The sequence below is a fragment of the Hemiscyllium ocellatum genome, chromosome 19 (assembly GCF_020745735.1).
Source record: "Hemiscyllium ocellatum isolate sHemOce1 chromosome 19, sHemOce1.pat.X.cur, whole genome shotgun sequence".
Classification (NCBI taxonomy): domain Eukaryota; kingdom Metazoa; phylum Chordata; class Chondrichthyes; order Orectolobiformes; family Hemiscylliidae; genus Hemiscyllium; species Hemiscyllium ocellatum.
Window position 1 is genome coordinate 17,455,298 of NC_083419.1, and position 19,576 is coordinate 17,474,873.

General features: G+C 47.3%; 1 protein-coding gene across 1 annotated transcript in view; it reads left to right on the top strand.

Moving 5' to 3' along the window:
* The first annotated feature begins 10,180 nt into the window (after positions 1–10,180).
* pwp1 (PWP1 homolog, endonuclein) overlaps positions 10,181–19,576 on the top strand; it is a 44,887-nt gene continuing 35,491 nt past the window's right edge. Inside the window, exons 1-5 of the mRNA XM_060839261.1 lie at positions 10,181–10,369; positions 16,114–16,172; positions 16,331–16,497; positions 19,108–19,193; positions 19,393–19,489. Coding sequence (XP_060695244.1) covers positions 10,304–10,369; positions 16,114–16,172; positions 16,331–16,497; positions 19,108–19,193; positions 19,393–19,489 — 475 coding nt within the window. The 5' untranslated portion in view covers positions 10,181–10,303. The remainder of the gene's footprint in view (positions 10,370–16,113; positions 16,173–16,330; positions 16,498–19,107; positions 19,194–19,392; positions 19,490–19,576) is intronic.

Genomic DNA, 19,576 nt, shown 5'->3' on the forward strand with positions numbered 1-19,576 from the left:
TCTGGATTTGAAATGCTAGTCTCCATAATGTTGAGCGCAAAACTATCATCGATTATTGTAAAAATCCATCCGGTTCACTAATGTGCTTTGGGTCTTTACCTGGTCTAGTCTACATGTGATTCTAAACCCACAAGATGACTCTTAACTGTCCTCTGGCATGCTCCAGGATTGCCACTCAGTTCAAGGGCAATTAGGGATGGGCAACAAGTTCTGGTCTTGCCAGTGATACCCATATCCCATGAAAGAACAAGTTCTCAATTCACAGCTCCCAGGAGCTGAGCTGTGGGTTCACCAATGCACTTGGTTTGTTTCATTTGTTAGATCTCAAAGTGAAGAGCACCTTCTGTTTTGACTGTACTCGTGACATTACTTTCGGAAATACAGGAACTGCAGCCCGTGACAGGCCGCTAAATGTGTGCAATTAGAGAGTGAGCCTGCTCCATTTGAAATAAAATATTCAGAGCCTCCAGTGATCTGGTTCTCTTTCTGAATAATCCCACAGGAATTCCTTTGATTGACCTGACTCATTTCTGCCTTTCTGAGGGTTCCAAAGGAACAGCCTTCACTTGCACTACCTCTAGAGTTTTATTAACCATTCCTGGTAAATTATTTTCTGAGAATTTCCTACACTCTCCTGTTACAGGTATCCCCCTGTATCTGCGGGTGATACGTTCCAAGACCTACCATGGATGCCTGAAACCACAGATAGTAGCAAACCCTACTATTTAAATGGGAAGTTTACCCTCTCCGGCAGGGCCCTGGAGTTATTTCTGGAATGTTCCATGTAATATTTTTGGGCTGCAATAAACCGAGGATTACTGAAACTGTGGAGACAGAATCTGCGGATATGGAGATTCTATTGTACTACAGTCAACCCCCATTTAATTTCTCGCGTTTGGTTTTAGTAGGTCCATTCTTATTCCAAAGTGCAGAACTGCATGCTTTTCCACATTGTGTTTGAGCTGCCACTTCTTTGCCCACTCTCCTAGCCTGTCCAAGTCCTTCTGCAGCCTCCCCACTTCCTCAGCACTGCCTGTCCTTCCAACTATCTTTGTGTCATCCATAAACATAGCAACGATGCCCTGAGTTTCTTTGTCCAGAATGTTACGGTATGTTTTTTTAAGCAAAGATAGATTTTTGAACAGTAAGGGAATTCAGGGTTACGGTGAGCGGGCAGGTAAGTGGAGCTGAGTGCATGAAAAGATGAACCATTGTCTTATTGAACGAGGCTTGATGGGCCAGATGGCCTACTCCTGCTCCTATTTTTTATAACGTGAATAATTGTTCCAACACTGATCTGTGTGGAACTCCACTGTGTGGAGTCACCAGATGCCCTCCTGAAAAAGACCCCTATTTCCCTACTCTCTCTCTTCTGCATGTCAGCCAATTTCTGTCCAGTACCTTGCACTTATAAAGAAATTGAAGGTTTAGCTAAGAAAAAGAACACATATGTCAGGTGTAGAGAGGATAGAGCTAGTGAATCCTTAGAAGAGTATAAAAGCAGTAGGAGTATACTTAAGAGGAGAATCAGGAGGACAAAAAGGGGACATGAGATAATTTTGGCAAATGGAATTAAGGAGAATCCAAAGGGTTTTTACAAATACATTAAGCTCAAAAGGGTAACAAGGGAGAGAATAGGGCCCCTCAAAGATCAGCAACACGGCCTTGGTGTGGAGCTGCCGGAGGTGGGGGAAATACTAAACGAGTATTTTACATCAGTATTTACTGTTGAAAAGGATATGGAAGATATAGAATGTAGGGAAATAGATGGTGACATCTTGAAAAATGTCCATATTATAGAGGAGGAAGCGCTGGATGTCTTGAAATGCATAAAAGTGGATAAATCCCCAGGACCTGATCAGGTGTACCTGAGAACTCTGTGGGAAGCTGTTGAAATGATTACTGGGCCTCTTGCTGAGATATTTGTGTCAGAAGACTGGAAGTTTGCTAACGTGGTGCCACTATTTAAGAAAGGTGGTAAGGTCAAGCCAGGGATCTCTTGACCAGTGATTCTGACATCGGTAGTGGGCAGGTTGTTGGAGAGAATCCTGAGGGACAGGATGTACATGTATTTGGAAAAGAAAGGAATTATTAGGGACAATCAACATGGCTTTGTGTGTGGGAAATCATGTCTCACAAACTTGACTGGGTTTTTTGAAGAAGTAACAAAGAGGATTAAAGTGGGCAATGCGGTAATCGTGATCTATATGGATTTCTGTAAGGCGTTCAACAAGGTTCCCCATGGGAAACTGATTAGCAAGGTTAGATCTCATGGAATACAGGGAGAAATAGCCATTTGGATACAGAACTGTCTCAAAGATAAAGACCCGGTTGGTGGTGGAGAATTGTTTTTCAGATTGGAAGCTTCTGACCAGTGGAGTGCCACAAGGATCAGTTCTGGGTCCACTACTTTTCATCATTTATATGAATGTTTTGGATGTGACCTTAAGAGATACAGTTAGTAAAGTTTGGTTGCAGATGACACAAAAATTGGAGGTGTAGTGGACAGTGTTACCTCAGATTACAATGGGATCTTGATCAGATGGGCCAATGGGCTGAGGTGCTGCATTTTGGGAAAGCAAATCTTAGCAGGATTTATTCACTTAATTGTAAGGCCCTAGGGAGTGTTGCTGAACAGAGACCTGGGAGTGCAGGTTCATAGCTCCTTGAAAGTGGAGTTGCAGGTAGATAGGATAGTGAAGAAGGCGCTTGGTATGAGTATTGAGTACAGGAGTTGGGAGGTCATGTTATGGCTATACAGAACATTGGTTAGGACATGTTTGGAATACTACATGCAATTCTGGTCTCCTTCCTATCGGAAGGATGTTGTGAAACTTGAAAGGGTTCAGAAAACATTTATAAGGATGTTGCCAGGGTTGGAGGATTTGAGCTATAGAGAGGTTGAACAGGTGGGGCTGTTTTCCCTGGTGTGTCAGAGGCTGAGGGATGACCTTATAGAGGTTTACAAAATTATGAATAGGGTAAATAGGCAAGATCTTTTCCCTGGGGTGGAGGAGTCCAGAACTCAAGTGCATAGGTTTAAGGTGAGAAGAGAAAAATATAAACGAGATCGAAGGGGCAACTTTTTCATGCAGTGGGTGGTACGCATAAGAAATGAGCTGCCAGAGGAAGTGGTGGAGGCTAGTACAAATGCAACATTAAAAAGGCATCTGGATGGGTATATGAATAGGAAGGGTTTGGAGGAATATGGGCCATGTGCTGGCAGGTGGGACTAGATTGGATTGGGATATCTGGTTGGCATGGATGTGTTGGACTAAAGGGTCTGTTTCTGTGCTGTACATTTCTATTAGGTTAGATTAATTACAGTGTGGAAACAGGCCCTTCGGCCCAATGAGTCCACACTGACCCGCCGAAGCGCTACCCACCCATTACCCTACATTTACCCCTTTACCTAACACTACAGGCAATTTAGCATGGCCAATTCACCTGACCTGCATATCTTTGGACTGTGGGAGGAAACCGGAGCACCCGGAGGAAACCCACACAGACATGGGGAGAATGTGCAAACTCCACACAGACAGTCACCCGAGGCTGGAATTGAACCCGGGTATCTGGCGCTGTGAGGCAGCAGTGCTAACCACTGTGCCGCCCACTATGACTCTCTGACTCTAATTTCTAGTACTTCTCTGCTACAGTTTTATACAATTAACCAACTTAGAACACACCCACTTAAATAGCAACCATTTGCCTTCACAACAGCCTCCCTGCTCAGAACTCACTCGGCCCAGCTTCCTCCACACTCTGCTGTTAAAAAAGGACTTCTCCCTTAAATAATGAAATTCAACAATTCCCCAATGACAGAAATTAAACTGGTGTAGGTCTTTTTCCTACTTTCTGCATCTCTTCCTTTTTGAAAAAAGGATGTTACATTAAGTTTTTGCCCCAGTCCACCAGAACCTTTCTAGAATCCAGGGAATTTGGAATATAACTTATCCAATCATTATCCTCAGCTGGCACTTCTGTTCAGATTCCAAGATGTAGATTACTCTGCCTTATGGACTTGTCTGCTTTAATCCCAATAGTTTGCTCAGTACTTTTCCCCAAGGAGGTGACAGTTGCATTAAGTTTCCCTTTTCTGTGATCTCCGTTACTATTGGGATGGTTCCAGTGTTGCCTCCACCATGAAACCTAAAGCAAAATATTAATTTAGAGTTTTCCATTTGTGCTCCCTATCATCAACTCCCTAGTCTTATCATCTAAAGCATCAATATTCACTTACCTACTCTTCCCTTATACACTATAGTCATCCAGAAGACAACAGTGCAGGTAGATTATTGCCCTTTAGACACTTACCAAGGTGACAATCTGCAACAAAAAAAAATCCCTGACTATTCCTGGCTGACTTGAGCGCAACAGTTGCAGAATAGATTGTGCTTTTAGTTGCCAAAAGCTGCAAGTGCCAAGACCATTAACTTGAACTCATCTAAAAATGCTGCTCCTGTGCTTCCTATCATTACGGTCATAAAAAGGAATTCTGCAAAACAGAATCTCATGGAATCCAATGAACCACAAAACATGAGCATGAGATGAGGCTGGCACTCTCGCTGCAGTGCTGAGGGGTGGTGAATCGTTATAAGTGCCATTTCATCAATGAGATATTAAACAGAGGCCCTTTTGTTCTCAGAACCTAAAGGATCTCCTGATACTCTTGAGAAGAAGAGCAGAGAGTTCTCTATAGTGGAATATTTATGCCATAGCTCAATATTTATTCATCAATCAACATCACAAAACAGTTCATATGGTTATTACACTGTTGCTTGCTCAGGCTTGTTCTGTGCAATTTGGTTACTGCATTTTCTACAACACTGACAACGCATCCAGAGTACTTTATTGCCTGGAAAATACTTTGTGACATTCTGATGTTGTGGAAGGGGCTTAAAAATGACTATTGTAATACTGTATTATTTGAAAGCATGTGAGTGCTGCTGGGAAGGGCAGTATTTTGGAACCTGACAACGTTCTGGCAACTAAACAAACGATGTGTGCTCCACAGCTTGCAAATTCCCAGGACAAGCTGTTCGAATAGCAAGCAGACTGCAGCGGTTCAAGAAGACCGCTCACCACCACCTCAAGGGGAACTAGGGATGGCAATAATGTTGGTCCTTCCAGCAACTACAGGTACAACAGTGGCATCTCCACAACAATGTGGAAAATCACCTAATTATATCCAGATGAAGTGGTGCTGCTGCTGGATTGGGGTGGACAATGTTAAAAATCACACAACACCAGATTATAGTCCAACAGGTTTACTTGGAAGCACTAGCTTTCTTCAGTGCTGATCCTTCATTAGGTAGCTAGTGGCGAGGATCGTAAGACACAGAATTGATAGCACAACATTATAGTGTGATCTTGTGCTATATATTTTGTGTCTTGTGATCCTGCCCTCCTAGCTACCTGATGAAGGAACATTGCTCAAAAAGCTAATGTTTCCAAATAAACCTGTTGGACTATAACCTAATGTTGTGTAATTTTTAACTTAGATATGTCCTGTACACAAATCTAACCCAGCCACTTACTGCCCCATCAGTCTACTCCTGTTCACCAGTAAAGTGGTGAAGATATCATCAACACTGCTATCAAGAAGCACCTGCTCAGTGATGGCCAGTTTGGGTTCCACCAGGACCAATTAGCTCCTGACCTCATCACAGCCTTGGTTCAAATGTGGACAGAGCTGAATTCCAGAGGGGAGGTGAGAGAGACTGCCCTTCACACCAAGGCAAAATTCGACAAGGTGTAGCATCAGGAACCCGAGCAAAACTGGAATTAATGAGAATCAGTGGAAATATCTCCACCGGTTAGAGTTATATTTGGCATAAAGGAAGATGGTTGTGGTTCTTAGAAGCCAATCATCACAGCCAAAGGATATGTGCTAGTCAGGGTTGTGTTAATCCCTGAAACCTTCCATCCATCAGAAATGGGTAAGTTTCACTAATGCTTGCATAATTATTCAGCATCATTTAAGACCATAAGACATAGGAGTGGAAATAAGGCCATTCAGCCCATTGACTCCACTCCGCCATTCAATCATGGCTGATGGGCATTTCAACGCCACTTACCCACACTCTCCCCTTAGCCCTTAAATCCTTGGGAGATCAAGAATTTATCAATCTCTGCCATGAAGACATTTAATATCCCGGCCTCCACTGTGCTCCGTGGCAATGAATTCCACAGGCCCACCACTCTCTGGATGAATAAATATCTCCTCATTTCCGTTCTAATTCTAATTCTAAGGCTGTGCCCATGGGTCCTAGTATCCCCGCCTGATGGAAACAAATTCCCAGCGACCATCCTTTCTCAGTCATGCGTCATCTTGTAAGTTTCTATTAGATATCCCCTCAACTTTCTAAACTCTAATGAATATAATCCCAGGATCCTCAGCCGTTCATCATATGTTAGGCCTACCCTTCCAGGGATCATCTGTGTGAATTTCTGCCAGACACGTTCCAGTGCCAGTATGTCCTTTCTGAGGTTTGGGGCCCAGAATTGGATGCAGTACCCTAAATGGGGCCTAACTAGAGCTTTATAAAGTCTCAGAAGCACATTGCTGCTTTTATAATCCAACCCTCTTTGGGTAAATGACAACATTACATTCGCTTTCTTAATCATGGACTCAACGTGCAAGTCAACCTTTAGAGGATCCTGGACGAGCACTCTCCGATCCCTTTGTACTTTGGCCTTATGAATTTTCTCACCATTTAGAAAATAGTGCATGCCTGTATTCCTTTTTCCAAAGTGCAACATTTGCTCACGTTGAATTTCATCAGCCATTTCTTGTACCACTCTCCTAAACTGTCTAAATCTTTCTGCAGCCTCCCACCTCCTCAGAACTACCTGCCTGTCCACCTAACTTCGTATCATCAGCAAACTTCACCAGAATGCCCCCAGTCCCTTCATCCAGATCATTAATATATAAAGTGAACAGCTGTGGCCCCAACACTGAACCCTGCAGGACACCACTTGTCACTGGCTGCCATTCCGAAAAAGAACCTTTTATCCCAACTCTCTGTCTTCTGTCAGACAGCCAATCCTCAATCCATGCCAGTAGCTCACCTCAAACACCGTGGGCCCTCACCTTACTCAGCAGCCTCCCGTAAGGCACCTTATCAAAGGCCTTTTGGAAATCTAGGTTTCCCTGGTATAACCTACTTGTTACCTCTTCAAAGAATTCTAACAGGTTTGTCAGGCATGACCTCCCCATACTAAATCCATGCTGACTTGTTCTAATCCGACCCTGCACTTCCAAGAATTTAGAAATCTCATCCTTCACGGTGAATTCGAGAATTTTACCAACAACCGAGGTTAGACCAATCGGTCTATAATTTTCCATCTTTTGGCTTGATCCTTTCTTGAACAAGGGGGTTACAACAGTGATTTTCCAATCACCTGGGACTTTCCCTAATTCCAGTGATTTTTGAAAGATTACAACCAACGCCTCCGCTATTTCTTCGTCCATCTCCCTCAGAACTCTAGGATGTAGCTCATCAGGCCCAGGATATTTATCAATTTTAAGACCTTTTAGCTATTCTAGCACTTTCTCTTTTGTAACGGCTACCATATGCATCTCTGCCCCTTGACTCTCCTTAATTGTTGGGATATTACTCATGTCTTCCACTGTGAAGACTGCTAGAAAGTATTAAGTTCGTCAGCTATTTCTCCCATCACTAGCCTTCCTGCATCAACTTGGAGCAGCCCAATTTTGACTTTTGCGTCTTGTTTGTTTCTTATCTGTTGAATGAAACTTTTACTATCAGTTCTAATATTACTGGCTAGCTTACAAGTGGACTTGTTGGACAATATTTGATTGTCTTCTTCCTTATTTCTCTCTTTGTTATCCTCTGTTTGTTTTTGGAGTCTTCCAAATCTTCCGATTTCCCAGTGCTCTTGGCCACTTTATAGGCTCTGACTTTTTCTATGATACATTTCCTGAGTTCCTTTATCAGCAATGGCTGTCTAATCCCCACCACAATTTTGCCTTCTCTCTTTCAAACTGCAGACTGATTTCTACCATATTATCATTGCTGCCTCCCAAGTGTTCCCTTACTTCAAGATCTTTTATAAAGTCTGGCTCATTACATAGCACTAAGTGCAGAATAGCCTGCTCCCTTGGGGACTCCATCACAACCTGTTCCAAAAGGCCATCCTGTAAGCATTCTATGAACTCCTTTTCTTTGGATCAGGTACTGAAGAACTCAGTCTCTAAACACAGCTATACCTTGTTTGGATTGATAAATGACAAGTAGAATTCTCACTGTAAAAGTGCCAGGCAATGACCATCTCCAGTGAAAGAATCCAACCATTGCCCGTTAACATTCAACAGATACCATTCCTGGATACCCTGTAAATCTTGGGATAATACCATTAACCAATAACTGAAACTAACCAACCATACAAATACTGTGACAGCAACAGCAGGTCAGAGTCTCAGAATTCTGCAGCGTTTAGATTACTTACAGTGTGGAAACAGACCCTTCGGCCCAACAAGTCCACACCGACCCACTGAAGCGTAACCCCCCCCCATACCCCTACATTTACCCCTTACCTAACACTACAGGCAATTTAGCATGGCCAATTCACCTGACCCGCACATCTTTGGAGTGTGGAAGGAAACCGGAGCACCCAGAGGAAACCCACGCAGACACGGGGAGAACATGCAAACTCCACACAGTCAGTCGCCTGAGTCGGGAATTGAACCCGGGTCTCAGGCGCTGTGAGGCAGCAGTGCTAACCACTGTGCCACTGTGCCGCCCAATTAACTCATTTCCTGACTCCCCAAATCCTCTCCAAAAAGGCACAAATCAGTAGTGTGATAGAATACTCTCGACTTACATGAAGTTTGACATCATCCGGATAAATAATCCTGTTTGATTGATATTTCATGTAGACTAAACATTTCCTGTTTTCACCACCAGTGGCTGCAGTTTGAATCATGTACAAGAAAGTTAAAAATCATGCAACACCAGGTTATAGTCAACCAGGTTTATTTGGAAGCACTAGCTTTCTGAGCGCTGCTCCTTCATCAGGTAGCTGTAGAGCTCCACAACCACCTGATGAAGGAGCAGTGCTCTGAAACCTAGTGCTTCCAATTAAACTGTGGGACTATAACCTGGTATTGTTTGATTTCTAACTTTGTCCACCCCAGTCAAACACCGGAACCTCCACATCATCCTTTACAAGGTGCATAGCAACAACACACCAAGGCTCCTGAGATATAATGTTCCAAACCCATGAACTTTACCACAGAGAAGGTCAAGGGCATCAAATAAATCAGAATACCATTATCTGGAGGTTCCTCACACATTTTCTTGACTTAGTGGCTCACTATCACCTTCTCATGGGCAACTATAGATGGAAGTAAATGCTAGCCTAGCTGCAGTCTATGTGTTTTAAGTACAAACACAGTGCTGTTAGGGAGAAAGTTTCAGGACCCGGTGACAAAGTTGTAATAGGGATAAAGTTCCAAGTCAGGATGGTGTGTAAACTTGAAGGGGAGCTTACAAGGGGATGGAATTCCCATGTAGCCATGCTTATGGTAAATGCTTCGGGTTAGGAAGATTGTTGCTGGAATCCTGATGATTTTCTGCAGTGAATCTTTTGGATGGTACTCACTGCTGCTACTGAGCATCAGTGGTGGAGGGAGTGGATGTTTGTGGATGTGGTGCCAATAAAGCAGGCTGCGTTGTCCAGCTTCTTGAGTGTTGTTGGGTCTGCATTCATCCACTGAAAATGTGTTGCTGGAAAAGCGCAGCAGGTCAGGCAGCATCCAAGGAGCAGGAGATTCGACGATTTGGGCATAAACCCTTCTTCAGGGCTATGCCCGAAACGTCGAATGTCCTGCTCCTTGGATGCTGCCTGACCTGCTGCGCTTTTCCAGCAACACCATTTTCAGCTCTGATCTCCAGCATCTGCAGACCTCACTTTCTCCTCTGCATTCATCCAGGTAGGTGGTGAGTATTCCATCTTAGTCTGCACTGTCCCTTGCAAATGGTGAACATGCTCCTTCAACCAGGTACCAACACTGAGATCAGACATTACATCACAGAGCAGGAACGCCCACCAAGGGGTGGAGTCAGGCTGACGGGGCGGGAGAGATGCGGTGGGGCGGGGCCAAAGCTGAAGGGCGGGATCGATGGGGAAAGGCGGGGTTTCGGCCGGAAGTGAGTCCCCGGAAGTCCCGCGTGCTCCTGTTGTCGCTGAGGGCCACGCGGCCATTGGGGAGAGTTCGCACCGGCCTTTCCCGCCGCGGAGGACAGCAACTGCAGCCGTTACCGACCCTTCGAGCGGCATGAGCAGCCTGAGCCCGTGTGTTAGCTGGGTCCCCCGCGGGGTGACCAAGGAAATCCCGGACAAGGTCAGGAATCGGGTAAAGGCGTCAGTGCTGAGGGAGTGCCGCACTGTCGGAGGGTCAGCGCTGAGGGAGTGGTCGCTGTTGGAGGGTCAGTGCTGAGGGAGTGCCGCACTGTCGGAGGGTCAGCGCTGAGGGAGTGGTCGCTGTTGGAGGGTCAGTGCTGAGGGAGTGCCGCACTGTCGGAGGGTCAGTGCTGAGGGAGTGCCGCACTGTCGGAGGGTCAGTGCTGAAGGAGTGCCGCACTGTCGGAGGGTCAGTGCTGAAGGAGTGCCGCACTGTCGGAGGGTCAGTGCTGAGGGAGCGCCGCACTGTCGGAGGGTCAGTGCTGAGGGAGCGCCGCACTGTCGGAGGGTCAGTGCTGAGGGAGCGCCGCACTGTCGGAGGGTCAGTGCTGAGGGAGCGCCGCACTGTCGGAGGGTCAGTGCTGAGGGAGTGCCGCACTGTCGGAGGGTCAGTGCTGAGGGAGTGCCGCACTGTCGGAGGGTCAGCGCTGAGGGAGTGCTGCACTGTCGGAGGGCCGCACTGTCGGAGGGTCAGTGCTGAGGGAGGGCCACACTGTCAGAGGGTCAGTGCTGAGGGAGTGCTGCACTGTCGGAGGGTCAGTGCTGAGGGAGTGCCACACTGTCGAGGGTCAGCGCTGAGGGAGGGCCGCACTGTCGGAGGGTCAGTGCTGAGGGAGGGCCGCACTGTCGGAGGGTCAGTGCTGAGGGAGGGCCGCACTGTCGGAGGGTCAGTGCTGAGGGAGGGCCGCACTGTCGGGGGTGCCGGAGCTGAGGGAGCGCCGCACTGTCGGGGGTGCCGGAGCTGAGGGAGCGCCGCACTGTCGGAGGGTCAGTGCTGAGGGAGGGCCGCGCTGTCGGAGGGTCAGTGCTGAGGGAGGGCCGCGCTGTCGGAGGGTCAGTGCTGAGGGAGTGCTGCACTGTCGGAGGGTCAGTGCTGAGGGAGTGCCACACTGTCGAGGGTCAGCGCTGAGGGAGGGCCGCACTGTCGGAGGGTCAGTGCTGAGGGAGGGCCGCACTGTCGGAGGGTCAGTGCTGAGGGAGGGCCGCACTGTCGGAGGGTCAGTGCTGAGGGAGGGCCGCACTGTCGGAGGGTCAGTGCTGAGGGAGGGCCGCACTGTCGGGGGTGCCGGAGCTGAGGGAGCGCCGCACTGTCGGGGGTGCCGGAGCTGAGGGAGCGCCGCACTGTCGGAGGGTCAGTGCTGAGGGAGGGCCGCGCTGTCGGAGGGTCAGTGCTGAGGGAGGGCCGCGCTGTCGGAGGGTCAGTGCTGAGGGAGGGCCGCGCTGTCGGAGGGTCAGTGCTGAGGGAGGGCCGCGCTGTCGGAGGGTCAGTGCTGAGGGAGGGCCGCGCTGTCGGAGGGTCAGTGCTGAGGGAGGGCCGCGCTGTCGGAGGGTCAGTGCTGAGGGAGGGCCGCGCTGTCTGAGGGTCAGTGCTGAGGGAGGGCCGCGCTGTCGGAGGGTCAGTGCTGAGGGAGGGCCGCACTGTCGGAGGGTCAGTGCTGAGGGAGTGCCGCACTATCGGGGGTGTCAGTGCTGAGGGAGTGCTGCACTGTCGGAGGGTCAGTGCTGAGGGAGTGCTGCACTGTCGGAGGGCCGCACTGTCGGAGGGTCAGTACTGAGGGAGGGCCACACTGTCAGAGGGTCAGTGCTGAGGGAGGGCCACACTGTCAGAGGGTCAGTGCTGAGGGAGTGCCGCACTGTCGGAGGGTCAGTGCTGAGGGAGTGCCACACTGTCGAGGGTCAGCGCTGAGGGAGTGGTCGCTGTTGGAGGGTCAGTGCTGAGGGAGGGCCGCACTGTCGGAGGGTCAGTGCTGAGGGAGGGCCGCACTGTCGGAGGGTCAGTGCTGAGGGAGGGCCGCACTGTCGGAGGGTCAGTGCTGAGGGAGCGCCGCGCTGTCGGAGGGTCAGTGCTGAGGGAGCGCCGCGCTGTCGGAGGGTCAGTGCTGAGGGAGGGCCGCACTGTCAGAGGGTCAGTGCTGAGGGAGCGCCGCACTGTCGGGGGTGCCGGAGCTGAGGGAGCGCCGCACTGTCGGGGGTGCCGGAGCTGAGGGAGCGCCGCACTGTCGGGGGTGCCGGAGCTGAGGGAGCGCCGCACTGTCGGGGGTGCCGGAGCTGAGGGAGCGCCGCACTGTCGGGGGTGCCGGAGCTGAGGGAGCGCCGCACTGTCGGGGGTGCCGGAGCTGAGGGAGCGCCGCACTGTCGGGGGTGCCGGAGCTGAGGGAGCGCCGCACTGTCGGGGGGTCAGCACTGCGCTGTCAGGGAATAGAAATTGGAAAGATGTATTGCCACATTTTTGGAGTGCTCATATTATACAGTTGTAATGAGCTACTTGGGTTATCTGAAAAGTCTGCCACAAAAAATGTCACTCGTCAGTGAAGATGCAACTGAGAGAATTCGATAGGAATCTGATTTGCAGATGCCACTGTTGGACTGGTGTGGACAAAGTTAAAAATCTCACAACAGCAGGTATAGTCCAACTAGCTTTTTGCATGCTGCTCTTTCATCAGGTAGTTGTGGAGTACACAATTGTAAGGCACAGAATTTGTAGCAAAAGTTTACAGTGTGATGTAACTGAGATTATACATTGAAAAATAACCTGATTGTTTGTTAAATCTCTCATCTTTTAGAATGACCATGTTGGTTTCAGTTTGTTCTTATGTAGATCGCAGAACATTTAAACGTTATATTCTCAAGTGTCTGGCGGCTTGACGTGTATGCTCAAACTGTCAGGAAATATGTAAATGCCAGATTCATCAGCCGCACCCACAGGGTAGAGCAGAACATCATCCGATCACAATGCAGCACCAATCACCATCTCAAAACCAATCACAACATTGTCATCAAACCAACAGATAAAGGAGGAGCCATCGTCATTCAGAATACAACGGATTACTGCAAGGAAGTGTACCGACAAGTGAACAACCAGGAACACTACAAGCAACTACTGGCCGATCTGACCAAAAAGCATACCCGTGAACTAAACACATTAATCAGTACTTTGGATCCAGTCCTTCAGAGTTCCCTACGTGCCCTCATCCCACATACATCTCACGTAGGTGACTTCTACTGCCTTCCAAAGATACACAAAGCCAACATACCAGGACGTCCCATCGTATCAGACAATGGGACCCTGTGTAAGAACCTCTCTAGCTATGTCGAAGGCATCTTGAAGCCCGTTATACAGGGGACCCCCAGCTTCTGTGCAACACAACAGATTTCTTACTGAAAATCAACACCCACGGACCAGTCAAACAGGGAACATTCCTTGTCACAATGGATGTTTCGGCAGTCTACACCAGCATCCCCCACAATGACGGTATCGCAACAACAGCCTCAGTACTCAACACAACAACTGCCGATCTTGAGCACCGTTCTACAACTCATCAGCTTCATCCTCAAACACAAAGTTTTCACCTTTGACAACCAGTTCATCATCCAGACACGGACTAGTGATGGGGATCAAATTTGCACCCCAATGTGCCAACATTTTCATGCACAGGTTCAAACAAGACTTTTCTATGCCGGACCTCCAACCAACATTATACATCAGGTATATTGAAGACATTTTCTTTCTCTGGACCCATGGCGAGGAGTCACTGAAACAACTACACAGTGATATCAATGAGTTTCATCCCACCATCAAACTCACCATGGCCTACACTCTACTATCTGTCTCATTCTTGGACACCTGCATCTCCAACAAGGATGGGCATCTCAGCAGCTCACTGTACCACAAACCCACGGATAACCTCATGATGCTACGCTTCTCCAGTTCCACCTGAAACATATTAAAACAGCCACCCCCTATGGACAAACCCTATGCATATACAGGATCTGTTTTGATGAGGAGGAACATGATGGGCACCTGGAAGTACTTAAGGATGCCCTCATAAGAATGGGGTACGATGCTCAACTCATTGACCGCCAGTTCCGACGTGCCACAGCGAGAAACCATAATGACCTCCTCAGGAGGCAGACACGAGCTGCAACCAGCAGGGTACCCTTCGTTGTCCAGTACTTCCCAGGAGCTGAAAAACTGTGCCATGTTCTTTGCAGCCTGCAACACATTATCAATAAGGATGAGCACCTCGCCAAGACCTTCCCCACACCTCACTTCTCACCTTTAAACAATCACCAAACCTCAAACAGATCAGTGTTTGTATCAAACTGCCCAGCTTTCAGGACAACACCATACAACCTTGTCACGGTGGGTGCTGCAAGACGTGTCAGAGTACGTACACGAATAACACCATTATGTGTGGGGACACCTCCCACCATGTACATGGCAGGTATTCATGCGACTCAGTCAACATTGTCTATCTCATACGCTGCAGTCAAGGATGCCCTGAGGCATGGTATGTTGGCAAGACCAAGTAGAGGCTACAGCAACGGATGAATGGACACTGCAGAACAATCAACAGACAGCAGTGTTCCCTCCCAGTCAGAGAGCACTTCAGCACTCCAGGACATTCAACCTCGCACTTTCGGGTGACCGCCTTCCAAGACGGACTTCGGGACAAGCAACAATGCCAAGTGGCCGAGCAGAGGCTTATAGCCAAGTTTGGTACTCGTGGGGCTGGCCTCAACCGGGACCTTGGGTTCATGTCACACTACAGGTGCCCCCACGGCACTATACAAGGGAACCGCAATTATCAGAACGAGATGGGCGGGCACTATTTCATTCGGATACTCGATTATTCGGTTAATCAATTTAATGCCTTTCCTCTGGGGTTTGGAGTCTGCTCGGAGAAGCACTCAGCACATGAGACCCCACTACTAACTGTCCAGCACCGCCCACTGTCCCCCAGCACAAAGCACGTGAGCCTCCGCCGCCCCAGACCCCCATCCAACCCCCCAGTCACTTCCTGCTCTTCAACCCCGCCCCCAACCCTGTCCAACACCACTCCCGTGCCTGCCCCCACCCCCTCCTCCGGGGCAGCCAGGTGGACTGGACACCACCAATAAGACTGCTGCTGCTGCTTTTGTGGGGTAAGTCTCCAAATAGCACGTACGCGCGCGCACACAACTTTTTTCTGCAACTTTTTGACAGATTCCAGGACAGTGTTGGAGAGATTATCTGGGGAGGGATTGGAGGAGCTGAATGGAGAGGGAGGGGACGCTGTTAGGATACACTCCTTTGTAGAATTCGAGGGAGGGAGGGATCGAGGGATCTGTGTCTTACAATCGTATTCTCCGCAATCGTCTGATGAAGGAGCAGCGCTCCGAAAACTAGTGCCTCTACGTAAACATGTTGGACTATAACCTGGTGTTGTCTGATATGTAACTAAATAGGATTTATAAGTTCTCTGGACTGAAAACTTCTGTAATGGGTAGCATTGGGAAATAGTTTGGTACATTGTTTACTGTCTTCTATATTTAGACAGCTTATAAAATTTATTTTCATGTAATTCACTTGTAGACGAAAATTGAATTTGTGTGAACATGCCTGCAAGTAACTGTCATGTTAGATAAAGAATAAAGCACATCTCTCAAGCTAGCTTTAATTCTGGGATTTAACTTAACCAGTTGTACCATCAGCAGGATTATAACACACACCCGAGAGTTATTGGAGCTCTTGATCCTGGAGTCTGCTGTTGGGGATTTCTCAGGAAACAACTAGTTTCACTTTGCTGGTTTCAGAATGCAGGGAAATGCATTAAATGTTTGATTTCTTCCTGTCATGGAATCCTCATGTCAGGTCACGTTATCTTTCCAATGTTGTTAATTTCAGTAAATTTTCATTTCTAGGTGACTCTGAGTAAGGAGGAGTTGCAGCAATTAATCCTCGATGCAAGAGAAGAATTTGAGTAAGTTGCAGTCTTCCCCTTCTTTATTGAAGAAAGGATGAAGAATGTTGGTGTTTAGCTACCAGCCTTTTAGGTGTGGCAGCCAAACAATGGCAAGTGGCAGAATGAGTGAGGTTTTCAACTGTTAAACATGCTCAATGTTATGTGTTTGTTTCCAGTGATCAGGAGGAGGCTGAGGAAAAGGCAGAAGGAGGGAATGAGGAGGAGTTGATGGATGGAACAGACAACCTTGCCTCGAGTGATTCCAAAACACAAGAGGCGGGAGAAGAGGAAGACAATGACAGTCTGGCAGAATATGATCTTGATCAATATGAAGAAGAGGATGGTGAGTGTCAGAGAAGGAGGTAATGCCAGCGATCGCTCTGTCGGCTGGTAAAATCACAATAACATTGTTTATCATTTCAACTGTCGAATCAACCACAGCACTTCAGCCTCCATAAAATTCCCATTTCAAGCAGGTAAGCTTTTCTGCAGGGCTTTTGATACTTTCGTCTTGATCTATTTGAGAACAATTTATTTCTTGATTTATTTTGCACAAGAGAAATCTTAACAAATTGTTCTCATTTGCTGCTCCCATCCTAGATCTTGTTCTGGGAGTCGAGCAAGGAGGTTGCTCAGCCACTGGCAAAGATCTTTGCTTCCTCCCTCTCCATGGGAGTCGTACCAGAGGATTTAAGACAGGCGAATGTTGTTCCTCTTTTCAAGAAGGGTAATAGGGAAATCCCTAGCGATTGCAGACCAGTCAGTCTTATGTCTGGGGTCAGCAAGGGTTTGGAAGGAATTGAGGGATAGGATTTATGACTATTTGAAAAATCATGGTGTGATTAAAGGCAGTCAGTGTGGCTTTGTAAGGGTCAGGTCATGCCTCACAAATTTTATTGAGTTCTTTGAGGAGGTGATGAGATAGATTTACGAAGATTAAGCAGTGAATGTGGTGTACATGAACTTCAGCAAGGAGTTTGAAAAAGTCCCCCACAGTAGGCTCATTCGTAAAATTAGGGTGTATAGGATACAGGAAGATTTGGCTGTCTGGATTCAGAATTGGTTGGCTGGCAGAAGGCAGAGAGTGGTTGTAGATGGAAAGTATTCTGCCTGGAGATCAGTGGTGACCCGCATGGCTCTGTTCTTGGTCCTCTGCTCTTCGTAGTTTTTATAAATGGCTTGGATGAGGAGGTTGAGGGGTGGGTTAGTACGTTTGCATATGACACAAAGTTGAGAGGTACCATTGATAGTATAGAAGGCTATTGCACGCTGCTGCGTGACTTTGACAGTATGCAAAGCTGGGCTGAGAAATGGCAGATGGTGTTCAACCTGAATAGATGTGAAGTGATGCATTTTGGAAGGTCAAACTTGAATGCTAAACGTAGGATTAAAGACAGGATTCTTGGTAGTGTGGAGGAACAGAGGGATCTTCATGATCAAGTGCATAGATCCCTCAAAGTTGTCGCCTAAGTGGATAGGGTTGTTAAGAAAGCATATGGTGTTTTGGCTTTCATTAACAGGGGATTCAAGTTTAAGAGCCATGAGGTTTTGTTGCAGCTCTACAAAACCCTGGTGACACCACACTTGCAATATTGTGTCCAGTTCTGGTCGCCCTATTATAGGAAAAATACGGAGGCTTTGGAAACTGTACAAAGGAGGTTTACCATGATGCTGCCTAGACTGGAGGGTTCCTCTTACGAGGAGAAGTTGAATGAGCTCGGACTTTTTTCTCTGAAGAGATGGAGGAAGAGGGGTGACCTGATCGAGGTGTACAAGTAATGAGAGGCATGGATAGAGTCAAGAGCCAGAGACTTTTTACCCCCAACAGGATTGACTGCCACAAGGGGTCATAGTTTTAAAGTGTTAAGAGGAAGGTATCGAGGAGATGTCAGTGATAGGTTCTTTACGCAGAGAGTTGTGAATGCATGGAATGCGTTGCCAGAGGTGATGGTGGAAGCAGAGTCATTGGGGACATTTAAGCGACTGCTGGACAGGCACATGGACAGCAGTGAATTGAGGGGACTGTTAAGTTATTTTAGATTAGGACTAATCCTCGGCACAACATTGTAGGCTGAAGGACCTGTACTGTGCTGTATTTTTCTATGTTCTGTCATGGCTTTCCTTATCTCTGTACCTTATCTCTATAATTTTATCCAGCCCCAATAATCTTTTGAGATACTGTGCTGCTGGGGGTGAGGGAGGCATGCTCTTCAGAGAGTAGGCGCTGACTCAATGGGCCAAATGGCTTCTTTCAACACTAGGGAAACAGTGATCTTCCAAATGGCAGCTCATGGTCTGAGACTGGCTTTCAGTCCTAGAACTATAGATTGATTAAGTTCAAATTCCACCATCTGCCATGGACCCCTGGATTACTAGACCAGCAACCTAAACCAAATATTTAACCACACATTTGATGTGCATCTGTCAGCCGTGCAAGTTTATTCAGAAATAAACAAGGGAGTTGGTAATCTGACATTTGGCATTTTAGCTACTGTTCCCCCTCTTCAAACAACATTTCAAGATTGTGTCCCTATCCATGGATGGCCCTAGGAACAGTGTCACTGCTTAGGCCTCACTGCTGTAACCATTCTGCAAAGGCCTCTGTCTAACAACCCCACCTCTCCATTCCCTCCACCACCCCTCATCACCTTCAATAAATGCTGAGTATGATTCAGGCTTCTGAGCCCCAGAGTACCCAGAATACAACATCTTTGATACTGGCTGCTGTTTTCTGGCAACTCTGAATGACATTGGATGCACCTTGCACATGTGATCTCTTTGCAGCATCCTAAGCCAAGAGACAGCGTGACATGTTGTTTGTAACATATTACTTGTTCAGTCCTTAGTTATGTGCCACTTAATTAATAATGTTTAGCAGCAAACATCCCTGGAATAATTAACCTTGAGGCTTCTTATAGAGGTTTTAAATGATGACTCTTGATTTTCCATCTAGGTGGAGTGAATCTGGGTGACAGTTTGGGAGGACTCTCAGTCTATGCTAGCAATGACGATGATCCATATGTCACTCTTAAAGATACAGTAAGTTGGAGTGTGAAACTTCACAGAATTATTCTTATCCACCTGTCCCTTCCTGTGACTTTTTCTCCTTAATGATCTTGTTGCAGAAATTTTAATGATTACTAAATGTGTAAATTTAATTTAATTAAATTACAATTAATGTGCTCCTACTCTCAATATTACAGTAACTTGAAACTTAAAGCAGCATTGTCTGTTGTAGGACCACTATGAAGATGACGATTTCAAAATCAAGCCCACTGACAATCTAATCATTGTGGGAAAAGCTGAGAAGGATTGCTGCAGCCTCGAGATATATGGTGAGATTGCCAGTAAAGATCCTAGTGATATTAGACATCCCACTGTCTGAGGCTTTGCCTTTAGTATCTTGGAAGAAGCTTTTTGTG